The 21,340-nt window shown below is 42.5% G+C and overlaps 1 protein-coding gene across 1 annotated transcript in view; it reads right to left on the bottom strand.

The window, feature by feature from the left end:
- LOC124623058 overlaps positions 1-21,340 on the bottom strand; it is a 240,575-nt gene that overhangs the window by 175,169 nt on the left and 44,066 nt on the right. The window contains exon 2 of the mRNA XM_047148851.1: positions 8,641-8,788. Within this exon, the coding sequence (XP_047004807.1) occupies positions 8,641-8,788 (148 nt within the window). The remainder of the gene's footprint in view (positions 1-8,640; positions 8,789-21,340) is intronic.

The raw sequence follows: 21,340 nt of genomic DNA, 5'->3' as shown, positions 1-21,340 counted from the left end.
CCTAGGTAATGGTTGGTTTCACTACCGCAATCCAGGCTGATAGTTTCTTATACAGGGTGTTACAAAAAGGTACGGCCAAACTTTCAGGTAACATTCCTCACACACAAATAAAGAAAAGATGTTATGTGGACATGTGTCCGGAAATGCTTAATTTCCATGTTAGAGTTCATTTTAGTTTCGTCAGTAGGTACTGTACTTCCTCGATTCACGGCCAATTAGCCCAATTGAAGGAAGGTAATGTTGACTTCGGTGCTTGTGTTGACATGCGACTCATTGCTCTACAGTACTAGCATCAAGCACATCAGTACGTAGCATCAACAGGTTAGTGTTCATCACGAACGTGGTTTTGCAGTCAGTGCAATGTTTACAAATGCGGAGTTGGCAGATGCCCATTTGATGTATGGATTAGCACGGGGCAATAGCCGTGGCGCGGTACGTTTGTATCGAGACAGATTTCCAGAACGAAGGTGTCCCGACAGGAAGACGTTCGAAGCAATTGATCGGCGTCTTAGGGAGCACGGAACATTCCAGCCTATGACTCGCGACCGGGGAAGACCTAGAACGACGAGGACACCTGCAATGGCCGAGGCAATTCTTCGTGCAGTTGACGATAACCCTAATGTCAGCGTCAGAGAAGTTGCTGCTCTACAAGGTAACGTTGACCACGTCACTGTATGGAGAGTGCTACGGGAGAACCAGTTGTTTCCGTACCATGTACAGCGTGTGCAGGCACTATAAGCAGCTGATCGGCCTCCACGGGTACACTTCTGCGAATGGTTCATCCAACAATGTGTCAATCCTAATTTCAGTGCAAATGTTCTGTTGCTGGTGTTTCCATTCCATGATTAATGTGATTTGAAGAGAAGTAATAAAAGGAGCTCTAACATGGAAAGTAAGCGTTTCCGGACACATGTCCACATAACATATTTTCTTTCTTTGTGTGAGAGGAATGTTTCCTGAAAGTTTGGCAGTACCTTTTTGTAACACCCTGTATATTTGATCCATTGTGCCTTCCACAATAACGAGATTACCCAGGGAATGCCAAAAAAACATTCACTAGACCATAACGCTCCGTCCTTGTTTGCTTTTTAGACGCTCCACGCCATACACGCCAACGGCCATCTGTCTGATGGAACATAAAACGTGATTCAGCTCAAAAGGTCACCTGTAGCCAGTCGGTGGTCTTCAGTTGCGGTACTGGCGGCAAATTCCGGCCTTTGTCGCCAATGAACAGCAATTAGCCTGGGTGCATGAACCAAACACCTGCTGCAGAGGCCCACACGAAGCAGCTTACGCTGAATGGTCGTTGAGAACACACTGCTGTAGCACCATGTTTCATCTGGGCAGTCAGTTGCTCAACAGCTGCACATCTATGCACCTGTAGCGATCTTCGCAGCCGTCGTTCATCCCTATCATCTATGGCCCGTGGTGCACCACACTTTCCTTCGGGGCGGTTTTCGATACCGCCATTTTGGCATGTGAGCCGTGGTAAAAATAGCTGTTTTGAAGAGCGCGCCGCAGCGCGTAGTGTGAAGCAGTCGCCCTCCGTTTCTAGCGGTGGCGCCACTGAGGCAATCGCAGCTTTGGTGTCTCCCTCTGGTGGGAAAGGGGAAAGGTTGCTGTCCACGTGCATTTAAGGGGCGCTATGAGCTCGCCAGTCAGTCTGGGCCAGTCTCTCGTTCCCAGCTTGCTAGTCTGTCTCTCGTCTGCATTTGTGAGGCAGTTAGTGTCTGTCTGTAATCCGGAGTGCTAGTATGTCTTTCGTTCGGATCAACCTTTAAAGCCGGTAAGAGAACTCAGCGACTGGTCGCCCGGTCGGATCTTGGTTCCTGTATCCGAGTCTGCGCGTTAGGCCGCCAGTCTGCTCGAGTTTGCTCAGGCAATGGTCATTGGCGGTTGGATCGATCGGTTGGTCGGTCGCGCACTGGGACACAAGATGACTTGTCCGTCTTGAGCGTCGGCGCACGTGAGTCCAGTAGGCCGCGCCGTATAGCGAGGGATAGTGGCTTCGCGGTCGACAAGAGAGCAGCAGGAGTCAACCCACGACATCGGTCTGGCCGGTGCGATCTGCGACGCCGTGAGACGGGAGATCGGCGCGCCTTCCTGCGCCCGTTGAAGCGGATGGCAGCGGACGGTTCGGGAGAGCGATTTGGGGGTGCTGCGCCAGGTCTTCTCGAGAAATCGCAGTTTATTACAAGTTAAGTGACTGGTGATATGTTGTGTGATTTACTCTTGTTAAATTCTACTTGTTTTCTTGGTCAGTCTCTCGTCCCCAGCTTGCTCGTCTGTCTCTTGTCCGCATTTGTTAGGCAGTTAGTGTCTGTCTGTCGTTCGGAGCTGCCTCTGTCGGATTTGGTGTGTTAACGAATTTATTGCTCGGAGTGTAACGGCCTAATTCCTGAACTATGTTTTGATCTTGCCTATCACCTTGACAGGCGGTATCTGTGTACTGTAGAGCATCTTAACTTGTTTGGCCAACCTTGTAGAATTTTATATAAGATTGCATTTAATTGGCTTTTATTTAAATGATCATTTTAGTATATAAAGTTGCCACCCTTCCACTGTAAGACTTTTCTTAGAAGTTAAAATCAAGTTGTACCTTCGGTGGCAAAGTTAATATTTTAATTTTTAGTGTTTTGTACCATTTCAATCCCTCCTACGTGGGTGCATAGTTTGAGTGCTTGTGTAATTTTTTTAAACTTTTAGTTTAAAGTAATCTGGTGTGTTGTAGATTTGCACCAGTGTAGTCTTTCAGAGGCTGTCGTGAGCCGTCGCAACTAGGGCTGTGTCAAAAGGGAGCGGCAAGGTTCTCTGCCCGAAAGCTCATACAGTCCAAACTTGTTTCTTTCTGCCTCTGAAAAAATCGTAGCTTGATATTTAGAGGGTGCTTTCTGATTATAATTTTAAATCTGTTTCTTTTAAAAAATACTCTTAGGCACTATTAAAGTGAATAAAATTCCCATTTGATGAAAGGAATGTGGTTATGATTTCATCAGTTACTCCCTGGCAACTACTTCCACGCTTACATAGTGTGATTAAATGTGTTAATGTTCTTGATGAATCGCTAGTAAATAAAATAAATTCTTAAGAATATTCTTTGAAAATAAATCACGGTATACAGGGGGTCCCACTCAAACCTCCCTGACTTCAAGGACCCTGGGGAGAGAAACCACAGAAGATACGACAATGGAAAATGCACCACACTGTAAAGCATCTCAAAGAATTTATATTCCCACGTCAGGAGTGCCAAGTATCGTTGCCAGAGTGCAGCATGGTCGCAGGAATTGAAAATTGCGACTCCACAGCAGCGCATGCAAGCAGTAGTGTGGTTCACAGAAACAAAATCGCCAATTACTGTGCAAAGAAATTATCGTCGTGTGTATGAATATGATCCACCTGACGTGAAAACAGTTAAGAAATGGTATAGGAAGTTTCTGGCAACAGGAAGTGTTCTGAAATATTCTGGCGGTGCACGTTACGGAGTTTCAGAAGAGACAGTGGAGGACATCGTAGAAACGTCTCTCAGAAGCCCACGTAAGTCAATTCGTCAAGCATCTAGGCAACTTGATACACCTCGATCAACATTGCATCGAGTAGTTCACCAGCGTCTTCGTGTGTATGTTTACAAAGAGCAAATTCTGCAACATCAGACGGCGAACGACAACCCACGCCGACAACAATTTGCTGCGGATATACTGCAGCGTATTTATATGGATGCTAGCTTCCTAGAAAGATATTTATTCTCAGATGAGGCAACCTCTCATCTATCGGAAAGGGTTAATAGGCATAACGTTCGGATTTGGGGTTCGCAAAATTCGCATGTTGTCATTGAACATATTCGTGATAGCCCTAAACATCTGGTGCGGGCTAATGCACAACAGGATTGTTGGATCGTTCTTCTTTGTGGGACAAACAGTGAATGGGTCAGCGTAGCTGGACATGTTGGAGCAGTTTGTGCACCCTCAGATACAAGATTTGCCACCCAAAATCTTTTTTCAACAAGATGAAGCTCCGCCGCATTGGTCAACGGCTGTTCGCAGGTTCCTGGACAGGAAATTTCCCAATCATTGGATCGGATTCGGAAGACCCATTGCCTGGCCACCACTTTCACCCGACATTACGCCGCTTGATTTTTTCATGTGGGGATTCGTGAAGAACCGCGTGTACGCGGCCAAAGTGGACGATATTCCTGCATTGCGACATCGTATCACTAATACGATTACAACAATAACAGAGGAAATGTTACAAAGAATTGGCAAGAAACTGAATGTAGACTCGATATTTTTCGTGCTACAAATGGTTCACATATAGAGGCGTATTGATGATAAATAAATAAATTCTTTGAGATGCTCTACAATGTGGTGCATTTTCCGTTGTATCTACTGTGTTTTCTTTTTCCTAAGTCTTTGAAATCAGGGAGGTTTGGGTGGGACACCCTGTACTTTAAACACAGCGGCATGTGTTCGGTTTACAAACTTAGCTCTTTTGGAAATGTTTCCACACTGGGTCCGAAAACCAATCGTCATGCCGGTTTGGACGTCAGATAACTTGCTGCTTTTCTGCATTACGACAGTGATACACTTTATACACCCCCACTGCTAGTGCTACCACCTGGCGTCTGTGAGTGGTTACTGCATGTTAACGCTGAACGCTGGCGGTGGTCACATCGTTGTGGCTGGACATTGTAGTAAGTGCAAAAAAATGGCTCTGAGCACTATGGGACTTAACATCTGTGGTCATCAGTCCCCTAGAACTTAGAACTAATTAAACCTAACTAACCTAAGGACATCACACACGTCCATGCCCGAGGCAGGATTCGAACCTGCGACCGTATCAGTCGCGCGGTTCCGGACTGAGCGCCTAGTAAGTGCACCTTAGGAATCCAGTATCGGACAAAACTTCTAATTAGCAACTTACGGTTTTAAAACGGAAAAAAATAGAAATGGAAAAAACTGAAGAAAGCTTTCAGTAGTCAAACACAGGTTTTCTGCTCTGCAGCAAGATGCCTTAGGTGCTACACGAGCGGCGCTTTCCTTGAGCAGGGTTTTCTTCGTGAGTATATATGTGGAGTAACCATTCCCTAGACTTCTATGAAAATATGCGCTTGTGGACCCGCTACACGATGAAGAAAAATGCTCGATTTTTAATTATCCATCGACCCTGTCAATTCTGAGTCCTTTGCTCTTCATGAACTTTAGGGCCGATTTTCTCAAAAACAGGTAGTGGGGTGGCGAGAGAGGGGTGTGTTGAGCCAAAATATCTACGGGCTGTCGTTCAAGACAGTATCAGGATCATTGCTGCACTCGTCGCCAAGAAGAGCGTTACTGGACATTGCACAAGCAGTGCAGGTCAATACTGAAATAGTGCCACGCACCACTGTATACTAAAATTAATTACTATAATCTCCCTATTAATAAATTATTGCAAATTGTTGGTAATCTGTTGTTTTCTTGCCACATTTATGTTGTATGCCAAGTACATTTTGTGAACACAACACTGATGCTTCACTTTTTAATTAAAAAGTCTGTGCAGTGTACATTTTTCGAAACTATGTCATCCCTCATGTTTCTGGTGAGTCGTTTATTGTGGCACCTTTCAAAAGAATTCCCACAAAAATTGTGTATGTGGCATCACTGGCTGACCATCCCCATCTGGGGAGTCAAGCGACCCGGTGCAAGTCTTTGACGCCACATCGGTGGCTTGCGCGTTGTTTATGGTGAAATGACGATGTCGACGAAACACACACACACACACACACACACACACACACACACAGTCCAGAGTGTGGAAATTCTTCGACCCGGCTGGTAATCGAACTCGAGGCCCCATGATCGAGAGTCAGCAACGCTAACTAGAATACCACGACTCGCTGCCACATTTCCCACAAACAGAACAATTTTTGTCAGTGTTTCCTGGCTAGACTTGAATATTAGTCTTGCAGCAGAAACTGTGTGAAATTTTCGCAAACTTGATATTTCTTTATGTTGTTCATTACCCTTAACTCCCGTGTACAGGGCCGTACTGAGATTATCCTGCGCCGTTGGTACAACTTTGATGGTAAGAGGTTAATTTAACTTTACTTAAATGAGCTATATGGATCAAAAATATTGCATACGGGAAATTAAACGTATCATTGTACTAAATAAACAACAAACTGTGTAACTTTCTAAAAGAATTGTAAGTAAAACAAAATCTGTGTCTTGTTACTACAGCCTTCATGCTGCATAAGTCGGTATTTCTCCTTCATCATCTATGTCTTATTGTTTATGGCAGTTACTGTAAATTTCGTTTAATATGATGTATTAGGTCTACAACTATGCTTCCGCCGATTTCCTCTAAGTTCGAGGCTCTATTGTGAAAACTTTTTAAAAAAATGCCATTCAGAGTGTTGGACATCGCTATCCACTACTTTCTTCCATCTTTCGGGCAGCATACGAATCCCGCGGGGAAAGATCTGGGCATAGTTTGAAGAGATCCACGAAACGGTATAGCTTTGTACTAGTTCATATGACTGGGAGTGCTAGTCAGCCAGACCGTGTACCATTGATCGAAAGAGGTAGTACTCAGAGGGAGCAACGCCTTGAGAATAGGGCGGGTAGACAGACCTTCACATTTCAACGTTCCTAAGTATGTTTTGATAGGTTTTGCGACATGGGGTCGAGCACTGTCATGCTGCAGAATCAGCTTTTCCTGTCTGTCTCTCTGCTGTTGCCGTTTGTCTTTCAGTGCATGCCTTCAAACGCATCAGTTGGTTTCCACAACGACCTTCTTCTTAACGTCTGTTTCAGCAGCTTCGAAAACCTTCTGTCTTCCACCACCGTGACGGTCTTCGACGTCAAAATGACCGTTCTTCAATCGTTGCAACAATTCTCTGCATGTTCTTTCACTAATAGGTGCCTCTCCATAGGTTTACACAGAATTTTATGAGCCTAAGCCGCAGATTTCTTCATGTTAAAGCACAAAATTAAAACTTCCCACAAATGCCGAGAATTGGGCTCGTACGTTGACGTATGCAGTGAGGAATAACTTGTTGATGTAATCACAAATCTACTAATATTTTGATGGCGTTATGTTTACAAATGGTTAAACTTACTGTACAACGCTTAGGATCTACCACTTGCACCGCCGCCGGACGATGTGGCCGAGCGGTTCTAGGCGCTTCAGTCCAGAACCGCGCTGCTGCTACGATTGCAGGTTCGAATCCTGCCTGAACATGGATGTGTGTGATGTCTTTAGGTTAGTTAGGTTTAAGTAGTTCTAAGTTATAGGGGACTGATGACCTCAGATGTTAAGTCGCATAGGGCTTGGAGCCATTTGAACTTGCACCGCCGCTACCCGCTACTGCTGTCTACTGCAAACTGGCAGAAGCCAAGTTGTAGACTTAGTATAATAAAGGACAGATTTTATTGGCTCTTCATCAGTTATTAATATCACATTAATTAGCAACTGGAAACAAAAGGAAAATAGCTATAACGAAGTGTTGTGAACATATTCCTTTCCAAGACTTCTATTTTGGTATTATAATTTTTCCTAGCTTTGAGGGAAGTAAACTCATTAATTATGTCAGTGAAGTCAAGTTTAGTAGCTGTGTCGTATTCTGTCGATACCACAGCTGAATTTCATAGTCTGCTTTATTATAGCCTTTTTTTTGTTTTCTTTTAAATTTTTCTGTGCGAGCCCTCATTTCTCTTATTTTATCGTGATGATCATTTCTCCCCATGTAGGTGGGTGCCAACAGAATGTTTTCGCAATCGGAGGAGAAAACTGGTGATTGAAATTTCACGAGAAGATCCCGTCGCAATGAAAAACGCCTTTGTTTTAATGATTGCCACTCCAATTCACGTATCATGTCTGTGACACTTTCTCCCCTATTTCGCGCTAATACAAAACGAGCTGCCATTCTTTGTAATTTTTCGATGTCATCCGTCAGTCCCACCTGATGCGGATCCCACACCGCACAGCGATACTCCCGAATAGGGAGGACAAGCGTAGTGCAAGTAGTCTCTTTAGTAGACCTGTTGCACGTTCTAAGTGTTCTGCCAGTGAATCGCAGTCTTTGGTTTGCTCTACCCACAATATTATCTATGTGATCGTTTCAATTTAGGTTATTTGTAACTGTAATCCCTAAGTATTTAACTGAATTTAGAGCCTTCAGATTTGTGTGACTTATCGCGTAATCGAAATTTAGCTGATTTCTTTTAGTTCTTATGTGAATAACTTCGCACTTTTCTTTACTCAGAGTCAGTTGCCATTTTGGCACCACGGTGGATTAGGGAAGGATGGGGAAGGAAGCTGGCTTCGCCCTTTCAAACGAACCATCCCAGTATTTGCATGAAACTATTTACGAAAATCACGGGAAACCTAAATCAAGATGGCTGGACGCGGGTTTGAACTGTCATCCTCCCGAATGCGAGTCCAGTATGCTAACAAATTAGTGGTGAGTGGAAAATGCAACTAGGCGAACTGATGGCAGGTGGACCAACGAAGCTCTTTACTAGAGTCAATGACGAAACAATGGAAGGTAAAGGATGACCCTAGAAAACAAGCATGAGATACACGGATACATAGAACTGGTAGTTGTAATGTGTGAGAAAGCCTGGTTGAGACTGTCATCCAGTATGTGAATATCAGTTTGCTTACCTCACAGATCTGTTGAGTGCAGGTTACGTCGACGGAGATGGCGCCCTCTGCGCAACTGAACGTCAGTAATACCATTACTGTCACCAGCATGGCGGCAGTTTGCGACCAATCCCGCCGAGGCTTCATCTTCTCGTTGGTCTCCGTGTGCCTGCACATAAAGCAAAGCCTATAAGAGCAAGACGGCCTCGCCGTAGTCGCAGAGAAAACGTGGGGCTTAATCTGGTTCATCATACTATTCCATACATTAAGTTAGATTACGCTCAATGTTTTCATGTTTGTGTGAAACGTGTGGTACTTTTACTTTCCCCTTCAAAACTCTGCGGAGACTTATGGCGAAACCAGTAGCACTTTCTCTAGTGCGCTAGAGATAACATCATAGAATCGGCATTCAAAAGATACAAGAATAACAAGAAGATATTGCTATCAACATTTGTTACTTAAGCCAAAATCTATTACTCTCATAATGTGCTGTTTTACTACGCTCCGTTCTATGGAGCAGAGACATGTTAGTGTTCTAACCCATCTTGAGAGTAAGGCTCTTTCCGAAACGTGATGTGACAAAAATATTAGTCCTGCCCACGTCAATAGGAAATGGGCTGCGTATAAACGACCGGCATCATATCACAGCAGCACCGCAAAATTCAAAAGTTGTGTAAATGTATTTAAAGTTCTTATTTTCAGTTTTAGGCTCTGTTCTGCTATGGACAGTAATGAGAATCTTTCTACCAGAGAACTGCTTCATTGATATAAACTGTGGCATATCATCAGCACTTGGATTAGAGAAACCTGCAATAAAGTACTTGTTGTTTGTCGACAAACAAATGAAAAACTGTTTTTCACGAAAAAGTACGTTTTGTATGTTATGAATTTTCTGAGTGCAGTTAGATAATGGTGTTACAGTGTAAAGGAAGTCACTGAATTCGTGGCCACTTGTGTATTAACAGATTATATTTGATGTTATGTAAATTTAACAGTGCTAAGCATGTATGAGACTGGCGAAATACCCTCAGGCTTCAAGAAGACTATAATAATTCCAAGCCCAAAGAAAGCTGGTGTTGACATATGTGAAAATTACCGAACTATCAGTTTAATAAGTCACGGCTGCAAAATACTAACGCGAATTCTTTACAGACGAATGGAAAAACTGGTAGAAGCCGACCTCGGGGAAGATCAGTTTGGATTCCGTAGAAATATTGGAACACGTGAGGCAATACTGAGCCTACTACTTATCTTAGAAAATAGATTAAGGAAAGGCAAACCTACGTTTCTAGCATTTGTAGACTTAGAGAAAGCTATTGGTTGACTGGAATACTCTCTTTCAAATTATGAAGTTGGCAGGGGTAAAATACAGGGAGCAAAATGCTATTTACAATTTGTACCGAAACCAGATGGTAGTTATAAGAGTCGAGGGACATGAAAGGGAAGCAATGGTTGGGAAGGGAGTGAGACAGGGTTATAGCCTATCCCGAATGTTATCCAATCTGTATATTCAGCAAGCAGTAAATGAAACAAAAGAAAAATTCGGAGTATGTATTAAAATCAATGGAGAAGAAATAAAAACTTTGAGGTTCGCCGATGACATTGTAATTCTATCCGAGATAGCTAAGGACTTGGAAGAGCAGCTGAACAGAATGAACAGTGTCTTGAAAGGAAGATATAAGATGAACACCAACAAAAGAAAAACGAGGATAATGGAATGTAGTCGAGTTAACTCGGGTGATGCTGAGGGAATTAAATTAGGGAATGAGATACTTAAGGTAGTAGAAGAGTTTTGCTATTTGGGGAGCAAAATAACTGATGATGGTCGAAGTAGCGAGGATATAAAATGTAGACTGGCAATGGCAAGTAATGCGTTTCTGAAGAAGAGAAATTTGTTAACATCGAGTATAGATTTAAGTGTCAGGAAGTCGCATCTGAAAGTATTTGTATGGAGTGTATCCATGTATGGAAGTGAAACTTGGACGATAAATAGTTTGGACAAGAAGAGAATAGAAGCTTTCGAAATGTGGGGCTATAGAAGAATGCCGAAGATTAGATGGGTAGACCACATAACTAATGAGGAGGTATTGAATAGAATCGGGGAAAGAGAAATTTGTGGCACAACTTGACTAGAAGAAGGGATCGGTTGGTACGACATGTTCTGAGGCATCAAGGGATCACCAATTTAGTACTGGAGGGCATCGTGGAGGGTAAAAATCGTAGAGGGAGACCAAGAGATGAATACACTAAGCAGATTCAGAAGAATGTAGGTTGCAGTAGGTACTGGGATATGAAGCAGCTTGCACAGGATAGAGTAGCATGGAGAGCTGCATCAAACCAGTCTCTGTACTGAAGAACACAACAACAACGAGCATTTATCTCGATACAAATTCTGAACTGGAGTCACCTTAATCAATGACTGTACCTCCTTAGAAACGAATGAGTACTGTACGGTTTTCTTATTACGGAGGTAGGTGTAGACAGGACACAACAAACTTTCAATAGGAAATTGAAAAAGAATGTAGGAAAGTCATCGAAAAGGAAGAAAGTTTTGTTGTTAGGCAGTTCTCATGCCAGAGGTGTAGGCCAACTTTTGCAGGAGGAATTAGGACCAGAATACCAGGTCACAAATTTTTTCAAACCAAGTGCTAGTCTGGATCAGGTGACAGAGGATTTAGGTTCACTTTGTAAAGGATTTACCAGGGAAGACACCGTGGTTATTGTGTGAGGGCCAGGGAACAGCATCGACAGAGATCCTGGGTACAGTATAGAGTGTGACCTGGTAAAGATTGCGTCGGCATCGAGACACACCAATGTTGAATTTGTATCTGTCCTGAGACGCCATGACCGGCCTCATTTGAACTCTTCTGTTGGGAGAGTTAATTTGGAGTTGGAACGGCTGCTTGTGTCGGGTGCGGGGGCTCATATTGGTGTGGTTCCTATTGATTATCTCAGTAGGTGGGACTATACCAGGCACGGCCTACATCTCAACAGGAAAGGGAAGGGGAAATTGGCTGGGGTAATAGCAGGAAATTTAAGGGGGGGAGGCACTGCCATGAATGGTAAAATATCAGTGGTTACAGGTGTAGGAGCAGCACTTTTTTTAGGATAGGTAAGACAGAAAGATGTCAAGTTCTACGAGAGGTCAGGATTGAAACAAATCTTCAGTTTAGGAAAGAAATTCAACAGCACAATTCTAGCACATTGGATCACCAATCACAGCTAACAATTATAAATTTTCACCAATCACCAGAAATTTTATCTGCACCAAGTTGTATCTCAGTCCTAGGTAATTGTATTGATGAACTAAAGTCACCCAACCCAATTGACATAATCTGCCTCTCTGAACACCATGTGACCACTGGTATAGGAACTAGGCCTAAGCACAATGAGAAACTCAGACAGGAGAGTACTGCAAATGTTAGAATAAGGAAAGGTTCTCATAAAAGTATAATTAAAAATAATGTAAGTATATTTCATCAAAATATTGGGAGTTTAAAGAATAAAGTAGATGAGCTTCTGGTTTGTTTGGAAGATTTAGAAGCTGAGAATGAAATAGATATACTATGCCTGTCTGAGCATCACATTGTTACTGATATGGATAAGGTAAATGTAAGTGGTTATAAGCTCTCTGCACATGTAATGAGAGAAAATATGGAGAAAGGAGGAGTTGCCATATATGTCAAAAGTTATCATTGTGCAAAAAGTATAGAAACAAAAAAGTTTTGTGTAGAGAAACATATAGAAGCATGTGCCTGTGAGCTTAAATTAAATAAAGGCACATTTATAATTGTAACTGTATATAGGTCCCCATCAGGAAATTTTCATCTATTTCTGAAAAATTTGGACTCCTTGTTGTGCTATCTGTCAGACAGGGGGAAGCAAATTATTATTTGTGGGGACTTCAATGTAGATTCTCTGAAAGAGGGTAATAGGAAAAATGACCTTGAAGTATTACTCGGTTCTTTCAATTTGACACCCGTTATTGATTTTCCTATTCGGGTGGTAAAGGATAGCAGCTCACTGATAGATAACTTCTTTATAGACCAAGATAAGTTTAACCAGATAAATGCTCAGCCTGTTGAGAATGGTCTTTCTGATCATGGTGCACAGCTAGTTACAATATATGGCATAGTTCCATTCAGCAATACTAAACAGTCCTCCAAAGTAGTATGTTCAGTCAACAATTTAACAATTGCAAATTTCAGGGAAAGCCTACAGCAGTTAGACTGGGATGAGGTGTACCGTGAACCTGATGCCAATTTAAAATATAATTTATTTCATGACATTTTTGTAAATGCATTTGAAAACTGCTTCCCCAAGAAAATAGTTAAATATACTCGTAAGAAACCTTGTAACAAACCATGGCTTACTAAGGGTATAAAAATATCTTGTAACCGGAAAAGGGAAATGTATCTGACAGCAAGAAAGAGTAGTGACCCAGAAACTATCAAAAATTATAAAAACTACTGTGTTATATTAAGAAAAGTTATTAAAAAATCCAGAAGTATGTGTATCATGTCTGAAATCAGCAACTCTGATAATAAAATTAAAACAATTTGGAATATTATTAAAAGAGAAACAGGTCAACCAAGAGCAGAGGAAGACAGTATTACCATCAAATTGAATGAAAACTTTACGAACAAAAAGTCAGAAGTTGAAATTATTTTTAATAATCATTTTCTAAATGTTGTGGATATAGTAGGATCAAGGTGTTCATTAGAAGATGCTAGGCTGTTAATGGAAGAGGCCATACCTATGCAATTTGATGCAATTGAAATCTCACCCACTTCTCCCTCTGAAATTAGGAAAATAATAAACTTGCTTAAAAGCAAAAACTCACATGGAATTGATGGCATTTCCAGCAAAATACTAAAAGCTTGTTCTCAACAGATAAGTAAGATTCTCAGCCACCTGTGTAATAGCTCTCTGGAACAGGGCATTTTCCCTGATAGACTGAAATATGCTATTGTTACACCTTTGCATAAAAAGGGGGATAGATCTGATGTCAACAATTACCGTCCAATCTCCCTTCTAACAGCTTTATCCAAAATTTTTGAGAAAGTAATGTATTCAAGAGTAGCTTCGCATATCTGTAAAAATGAAGTACTAACAAAATGTCAGTTTGGTTTCCAGAAAGTTTTCTCAACAGAAAATGCCATATATGCTTTCACCAGTCAAATTTTGAATGATCTGAATAACCGATCACCACCCATTGGGATTTTTTGTGATCTCTCAAAGGCTTTTGATTGTGTAAATCATGAAATTCTGCTAGACAAGCTCAAGTATTGTGGCATGAGTGGGACAGTGCACAAATGGTTTAATTCGTACCTAACTGGAAGAGTGCAGAAAGTTGAAATAAGTAGTTCTCGTAACATCATCACTGAGGAATAAAGCATTTATTGCACAGAAGCGTGTAATCAGAATAATAGCTGGAGTCCACCCAAGATCATCCTGCAGACATTTATTTAAGGATCTAGGGATATTCACAGTAGCTTCTCAGTATATATACGCTCTTATGAAATTTGTTATTAACAACCAAACCCAATTCAAAAGTAATAGCAGTGTGCATAACTACAATACTAGGAGAAAGGACGATCTTCACTATTCAAGATTAAATCTAACTTTGGCACAGAAAGGGGTGAATTATACTGGCACTAAAGTCTTTGGTCACTTACCAAATAGTATCAAAAGTCTGACAGATAACCAACAAGTATTTAAGAAGAAATTAAAAGAATTTCTGAATGACAACTCCTTCTACTCCATAGAGGAATTTTTAGATATAAATTAAGAAAAAAAGAACAAAAATATTGAAAAAAAATAAATAAAGAAAAACAAAAAACACAAAAAATAAAGTTATTATATTAACTTAAGTATGGTGTTAAATTAACCTAATTATGTCATGTATTGGAAAATTCGACTCGTTCCACATCATTACGAAATATCGTATTCATGATCCATGGAACTAGTGTTAATCTAATCTAATCTAATCTATTGACCACACCTCAAAAAGCAGCATGTTATTTTTTTGTACATTTTCTTCACATGTTCCATTATGCTTTCAGATTTTGAAACGATGAGGACTGTTGTTTCTGATAATCACCCTTAAATTTTTATATGTTTGGAACAGCATTGTAACAATGTTTCTTTTTAAATTTACATCCTTGAAAATGTCATTTACCAAGGAAGAGTGTAATCATCTATTTTATGTATGTGCATCCAGTATTTACCTGCAATAAAGATTTTTGATGATGTATACAAAAAAGGAGACTAAATGTGCGGATAATACAGTACACTCGGTTATAGAAGCAGTGAGTAATTTTCCTCTCTGCGGTACCACACATATGGCACGTAACTGCCTCCATTTGTACTGGAGTAGTAGGTAAGCGGTCTAATTGTCTCTTGACAAATCAGAACAAGACACTAAAGTTCTAATATTTCCATCAGCCTGGCGTCTTCCTGCAATTTCATCAATAGGAATTCAGATGGTTGCTTTCGATGAGAGGTTTTATGGTATTCCAGTGAAACTGGCTCAAGCTTTTCTCTCATCTAACTAATGAAGTCGGTGGCTTATAGGTATGCCAGATATTTTTATTATAAACGTTTTCCATCAGAACAAATACAAGACTGACCTCTACAATGTTGCATAGCCACGCTTACGCCTATCAGGTACACACGGCAGATTATCATTTACTGCCATTAGCAAATATTCAGTCTTTTACCACTTTAGAACTGAACAGTATAGGACTATTCAAAAGAAAGAATGGATTTCAATTGTTAATTACAAACTACCTATGAAACATAGAAACACATTGCTCGTATCACTGGATAGAGGAAGGTTCAAAGTTTTATGTTCGCACAGACACTATACCATAAAATATACGTGAGCACCATGCGTTGCTCGAGAAACATCGAAACGGTAGCCGATATCATTCCACAAAGGAATCAGCACGCCAGTGTTTATTGAATCGCCAGCTTCAACAATTCGATTTCTGAGCTCTTGAAGAGCAGCTGCCATAGATGGGTCAAAGACTGTCTTTTATGTACCGGTTCACCCACAGGAGAAAATCTCGAGGTGTGAGATCTAGTGACCTGGAAGGCCAAAAGCAATGTAAGATCTTGCTATTCACTTCTTCCAATCCAAGGTTGTGGAATGGTGTTGTTAAGATAAACAAACAACAGCGTAGCTCTGTCAAAACTTTGAACCTTCCTCTATCCAGTGACATTCTCAATGTGTTCCTATCTTTTACAGCTTGTCTGTAATAAACAACTGAAACTATTCTTTCTTTTTGAATAACTCTGCACATATTGTTAACACATCACAAATTAGAAATTCCTAAACTCGTGATATGCTCTGCTTTGTTCGGAGATGACCGAGCTTAATTGCACAAGTCCCAGCACTATGCCATCATACTTAGCAACGCTTGGTTGATATCAGCAACATCGCAGGGCGGTCATTATTTACACTGACGATAGCGCATCAAGTGATTCATGTCTCTTTAGCTAATCGATTGTTTATCTAAAATAAACTGTAGAATTAAAATCTAAATACACTCCTGGAAATGGAAAAAAGAACACATTGACACCGGTGTGTCAGACCCACCATACTTGCTCCGGACACTGCGAGAGGGCTGTACAAGCAATGATCACACGCACGGCACAGCGGACACACCAGGAACCGCGGTGTTGGCCGTCGAATGGCGCTAGCTGCGCAGCATTTGTGCACCGCCGCCGTCAGTGTCAGCCAGTTTGCCGTGGCGTACGGAGCTCCATCGCAGTCTTTAACACTGGTAGCATGCCGCGACAGCGTGGACGTGAACCGTATGTGCAGTTGACGGACTTTGAGCGAGGGCGTATAGTGGGCATGCGGGAGGCCGGGTGGACGTACCGCCGAATTGCTCAACACGTGGGGCGTGAGGTCTCCACAGTACATCGATGTTGTCGCCAGTTGTCGGCGGAAGGTGCACGTGCCCGTCGACCTGGGACCGGACCGCAGCGACGCACGGATGCACGCCAAGACCGTAGGATCCTACGCAGTGCCGTAGGGGACCGCACCGCCACTTCCCAGCAAATTAGGGACACTGTTGCTCCTGGGGTATCGGCGAGGACCATTCGCAACCGTCTCCATGAAGCTGGGCTACGGTCCCCCACACCGTTAGGCCGTCTTCCGCTCACGCCCCAACATCGTGCAGCCCGCCTCCAGTGGTGTCGCGACAGGCGTGAATGGAGGGACGAATGGAGACGTGTCGTCTTCAGCGATGAGAGTCGCTTCTGCCTTGGTGCCAATGATGGTCGTATGCGTGTTTGGCGCCGTGCAGGTGAGCGCCACAATCAGGACTGCATATGACCGAGGCACACAGGGCCAACACCCGGCATCATGGTGTGAGGAGCGATCTCCTACACTGGCCGTACACCACTGGTGATCGTCGAGGGGGCACTGAATAGTGCACGGTACATCCAAACCATCATCGAACCCATCGTTCTACCATTCCTAGACCGGCAAGGGAACTTGCTGTTCCAACAGGACAATGCACGTCCGCATGTATCCCGTGCCACCCAACGTGCTCTAGAAGGTGTAAGTCAACTACCCTGGCCAGCAAGATCTCCGGATCTGTCCCCCATTGAGCATGTTTGGGACTGGATGAAGCGTCGTCTCACGCGGTCTGCACGTCCAGCACGAACGCTGGTCCAACTGAGGCGCCAGGTGGAAATGGCATGGCAAGCCGTTCCACAGGACTACATCCAGCATCTCTACGATCGTCTCCATGGGAGAACAGCAGCCTGCATTGCTGCGAAAGGTGGATATACACTGTACTAGTGCCGACATTGTGCATGCTCTGTTGCCTGTGTCTATGTGCCTGCGGTTCTGTCAGTGTGATCATGTGATGTATCTGACCCCAGGAATGTGTCAATAAAGTTTCCCCTTCCTGGGGCAATGAATTCACGGTGTTCTTATTTCAATTTCCAGGAGTGTACGTCATTTGTACAGTACTGAGGGGGTCTCCTATCCTATTTTGGAGCACATCTGAAGCGTAATCTATTTAATACTGATAAAAGAAAATAAGCGGTTTACCTCGCAGACAAGTCAGCAGTCCACTTGACCTGCCACTACAGCAGCCGATCACAATGCAAGTAGCTTCTGCTACAATTCCCTTCGAGTGCTTCATCTTTCGTGGGTGCGCTATCTCACCCCGTGACGTCGTAATCTGCTGTTACAATCATGCTGAGATCAAGTGTAATTTGTAGGACTAAAGCACTGGCCCCTAGAGCCAGGAACACTACAGAGTCTCTCACTGACGTTACAGTATCAGGACGCTTGTGGTAGACGGTGCAGCGATGAGATTTTCCTTATAGCATCACGGCAGTTATGAATAAAATCTTTTACCCACTGCAGAGTATTCACTTTGTAGAAAGTTTGTGATCGGGTTCAGCTATGTACTGGAGAGTCCTAAATGTATATTTACACGATCCATATAGAAAGCAACAAAGCTCTCCAGACCGAATGTAAATTCCTCACAAGCGTCTTCTGAACAAATTGCGCGTCTATTATCGTCTCAGTTGTGCTACAGGTTTCTTGATTTCCTACCAGAAAGGTAGTAACTGAAGGAAAGCTTTCCGTCAGTTTACTGAGGTATTATCTTAGTTTCCCCAAAAAGCGTTATAGACCCTCTGCTGTTCTTCATCTGTGCAAATGATTTAGGAGACGACACGATGATACCTTTTAGATTGCTTGCAGATACTACTGTCGTTTACCGTCTGGTGAACTTGTCAGAAGGTCAATACGAATTACAAAATGATTGACTCAATATCCGCATGGTGCGAAAAGTGGTACTTGACCTGAACAATAGAACTTGTAAGGTACTCAACATATGTACTACAAACATTTCGTTACACGGTTCATCGTACAAATTGAAGGGTTGTCGATTCTACTAAATACGTAGGAATTACCATTAAGAACAACTTAAATTGGAGCCATCACAAATAAAATGTTGTGGAGAAGGCAAACAAGAGACTGAATTTATTGACAGAAAACTTAGAGGATGTAAAAAAAAACTACAAAAGAGACTGCTTACATTACTCTCGTTCGTCCTATTCTGGAGTAATGTCACGAAGTATGAGATCCTTATCAGATACGATTGTCAGATGAAACTAGAAAAGTTCAAAGATAAGCAGCTCGTTTTGCGTTATTGTGGAGTAGGGCAGAGAGAGTCACGGATATATTAAGCGAATTTTTCGTTGCGGCGATATCTTTTCACGAAATTTCAATCGCCAACTTCCTCCTTGGAATGCGAAAATATTTTGTTGACTCCAGTCCATATAGGGAGGAACGACCGTCGTGATAGAGTAAGAGAAATCAGAGCTCGCACAGAAGATTTATGCACCGAATGAGGTAGAGCAGTGGTTAGCACGCTGGACTCGAATGCGGGAGGACGACTGTTCAAACCCGCGTCCAGCCATCCTGATTTAGGTCTTCCGTGATTTCCCTAAATCGCTTGCCGGCCGCGGTGGCCGTGCGGTTCTAGGCGCTGCTGTCCGGAACCGCGGGACTGCTACGGTCGCAGGTTCGAATCCTGCCTCGGGCATGGATGTGTGTGATGTCCTTAGGTTAGTTAGGTTTAAGTAGTTCTAAGTTCTAGGGGACTGGTGACCTAAGATGTTAAGTCCCATAGTGCTCAGAGCCATTAGAACCATTTGAACCTAAATCGCTTCAGGTAAATACCGGGATGGTCCCTTAGAAAGAGCACGGCCGACTTCGTTCCCCATCCTTGCCTAATCTGATGGGACCGATGACCTCGCTATTTGGTCCCCTCCCCCAAATCAACCAAAGATTTAAGTGTTCATTTTTTCCTCATGCTCTTCGAGAGTGGAACGGTCGAGAAATAGTCTGAAAGTGATTTTATGAAGCCTTTGTCAGGTACTTAAGTGTGAGCTGCAGATTAGTCATGTTGATGTAGACGCTCCACAAAGCGGCATCAGTATTGAACACAAAGATTATCGAAACGTTGTTGATTGCCAAAAGGAAATTGAGAGTTATTTCTTTCTTTGCGGTCGTTGCAATATGTCATGGCAATGAATAATACGATAAGAAAAAAGTCAACACGGGTGAAAAGATGAATGAGCAGGTAGATGGAGGGGGAGAAAATTGAAATGTCTTCGAAAAGTATTCCTTTGGGAGAATGAAATTATTGGAGGATGTGAGAGGATAATTATCGATACCTACACTGCACTTATCACTCGAACAAGTGTCCTTTCTCTCACAAAATAGTTATTTTGCTACCTAAACATCATTTTTCTGCAGCATTTCTATCTTAGAGTTCAATTTTTCTTGGCAGTATTGATTACTTAGAGCTTTTATCATTTTAATTTACCGAGGGAGATGGCGCAGTGGTTACCATACTGGACTCACATTTTGGAGGACGATGACTAAAGTCCCTGTCCGACGATCCACTTAGGTTCTCCGTGATTTACGTAAATCGCTTCAGGAAGGTCGGCATGGTTCCTTCGAAAGGGCACGGTCGATTTCCTTCCCCATCCTTAACAAAACACTCCGAGCTTGTGCTCTATCTCTAATGACCTCTTTTTAGACGGAACGTTACACATTTATCCTCTTTCCCTCTTTTTAATTTTTATTTCCTCCACTGTTGTTTATCTCCTACATTCTTTCAAAGTACCGCACACTTCGTTTAATGCTGCTTCGCGTTTACTCCCATTGTGATAACCTTTACTTATGTTGTGAAAGACACGGATTCTCTTCATACACAATGAAAGCACGCACGTCTTTGTACCAAGTTGCGATATTCTTCCTTCTCTTTCATCAAAATATCTTTACGATGCAGCACTGAGGATGTGAAGCGTACATCTGCAGACTGTCTTCCGTCTCCATTCTGTTTGAGAGCACAAATGTCAGTGAAGGCTTCCGTTCCTGTAGGCAACAATCATGTGTCATTGGTCATCACATGGCATCTAGAAAGCCGTCGATCAAGGTAATCAGGTAGATGCAATATTTCTTAACTTCCGAAAAGCATTTGACTCAGTTCACATCTACACTTATTATCGAAAGCACGAACTCATGGGGTATCAAGCGAAATTTGTAACTGGTTGAGGGTTTCTTGTTTTGGAGGACGCAGCCCGTTGCCTTGGATGGACTTCAAGTATGCCCCAGTGAAGTGAACTGGGACCATTGCTGTTCATGTTATGTATTAACGATCTGTTGTTGTTGTTGTGGTCTTCAGTCCTGAGACTGGTTTGATGCAGCTCTCCATGCTACGCTATCCTGTGCAAGCTTCTTCATCTCCCAGTACCTACTGCAACCTACATCCTTCTGAATCTGCTTAGTGTATTCATCTCTTGGTCTCCCTCTACGATTTTTACCCTCCACGCTGCCCTCCAATGCTAAATTTGTGATCCCTTGATGCCTCAAAACATGTCCTACCAACCGATCCCTTCTTCTAGTCAAGTTGTGGCACAAACTTCTCTTCTCCCCAATCCTATTCAATACCTCCTCATTAGTTACGAGATCTACCCACCTTATCTTCAGCATTCTTCTGTAGCACCACATTTCGAAAGCTTCTATTCTCTTCTTGTCCAAACTATTTATCGTCCATGTTTCACTTCCATACATGGCTACACTCCATACAAATACTTTCAGAAACGACTTCCTGACACTTAAATCTATACTCGATGTTAACAAATTTCTCTTCTTCAGAAACGATTTCCTTGC

This window comes from Schistocerca americana, chromosome 7 (genome assembly GCF_021461395.2).
Source record: "Schistocerca americana isolate TAMUIC-IGC-003095 chromosome 7, iqSchAmer2.1, whole genome shotgun sequence".
NCBI lineage: Eukaryota > Metazoa > Arthropoda > Insecta > Orthoptera > Acrididae > Schistocerca > Schistocerca americana.
This window is presented reverse-complemented; position numbering and strand designations above follow the sequence as displayed.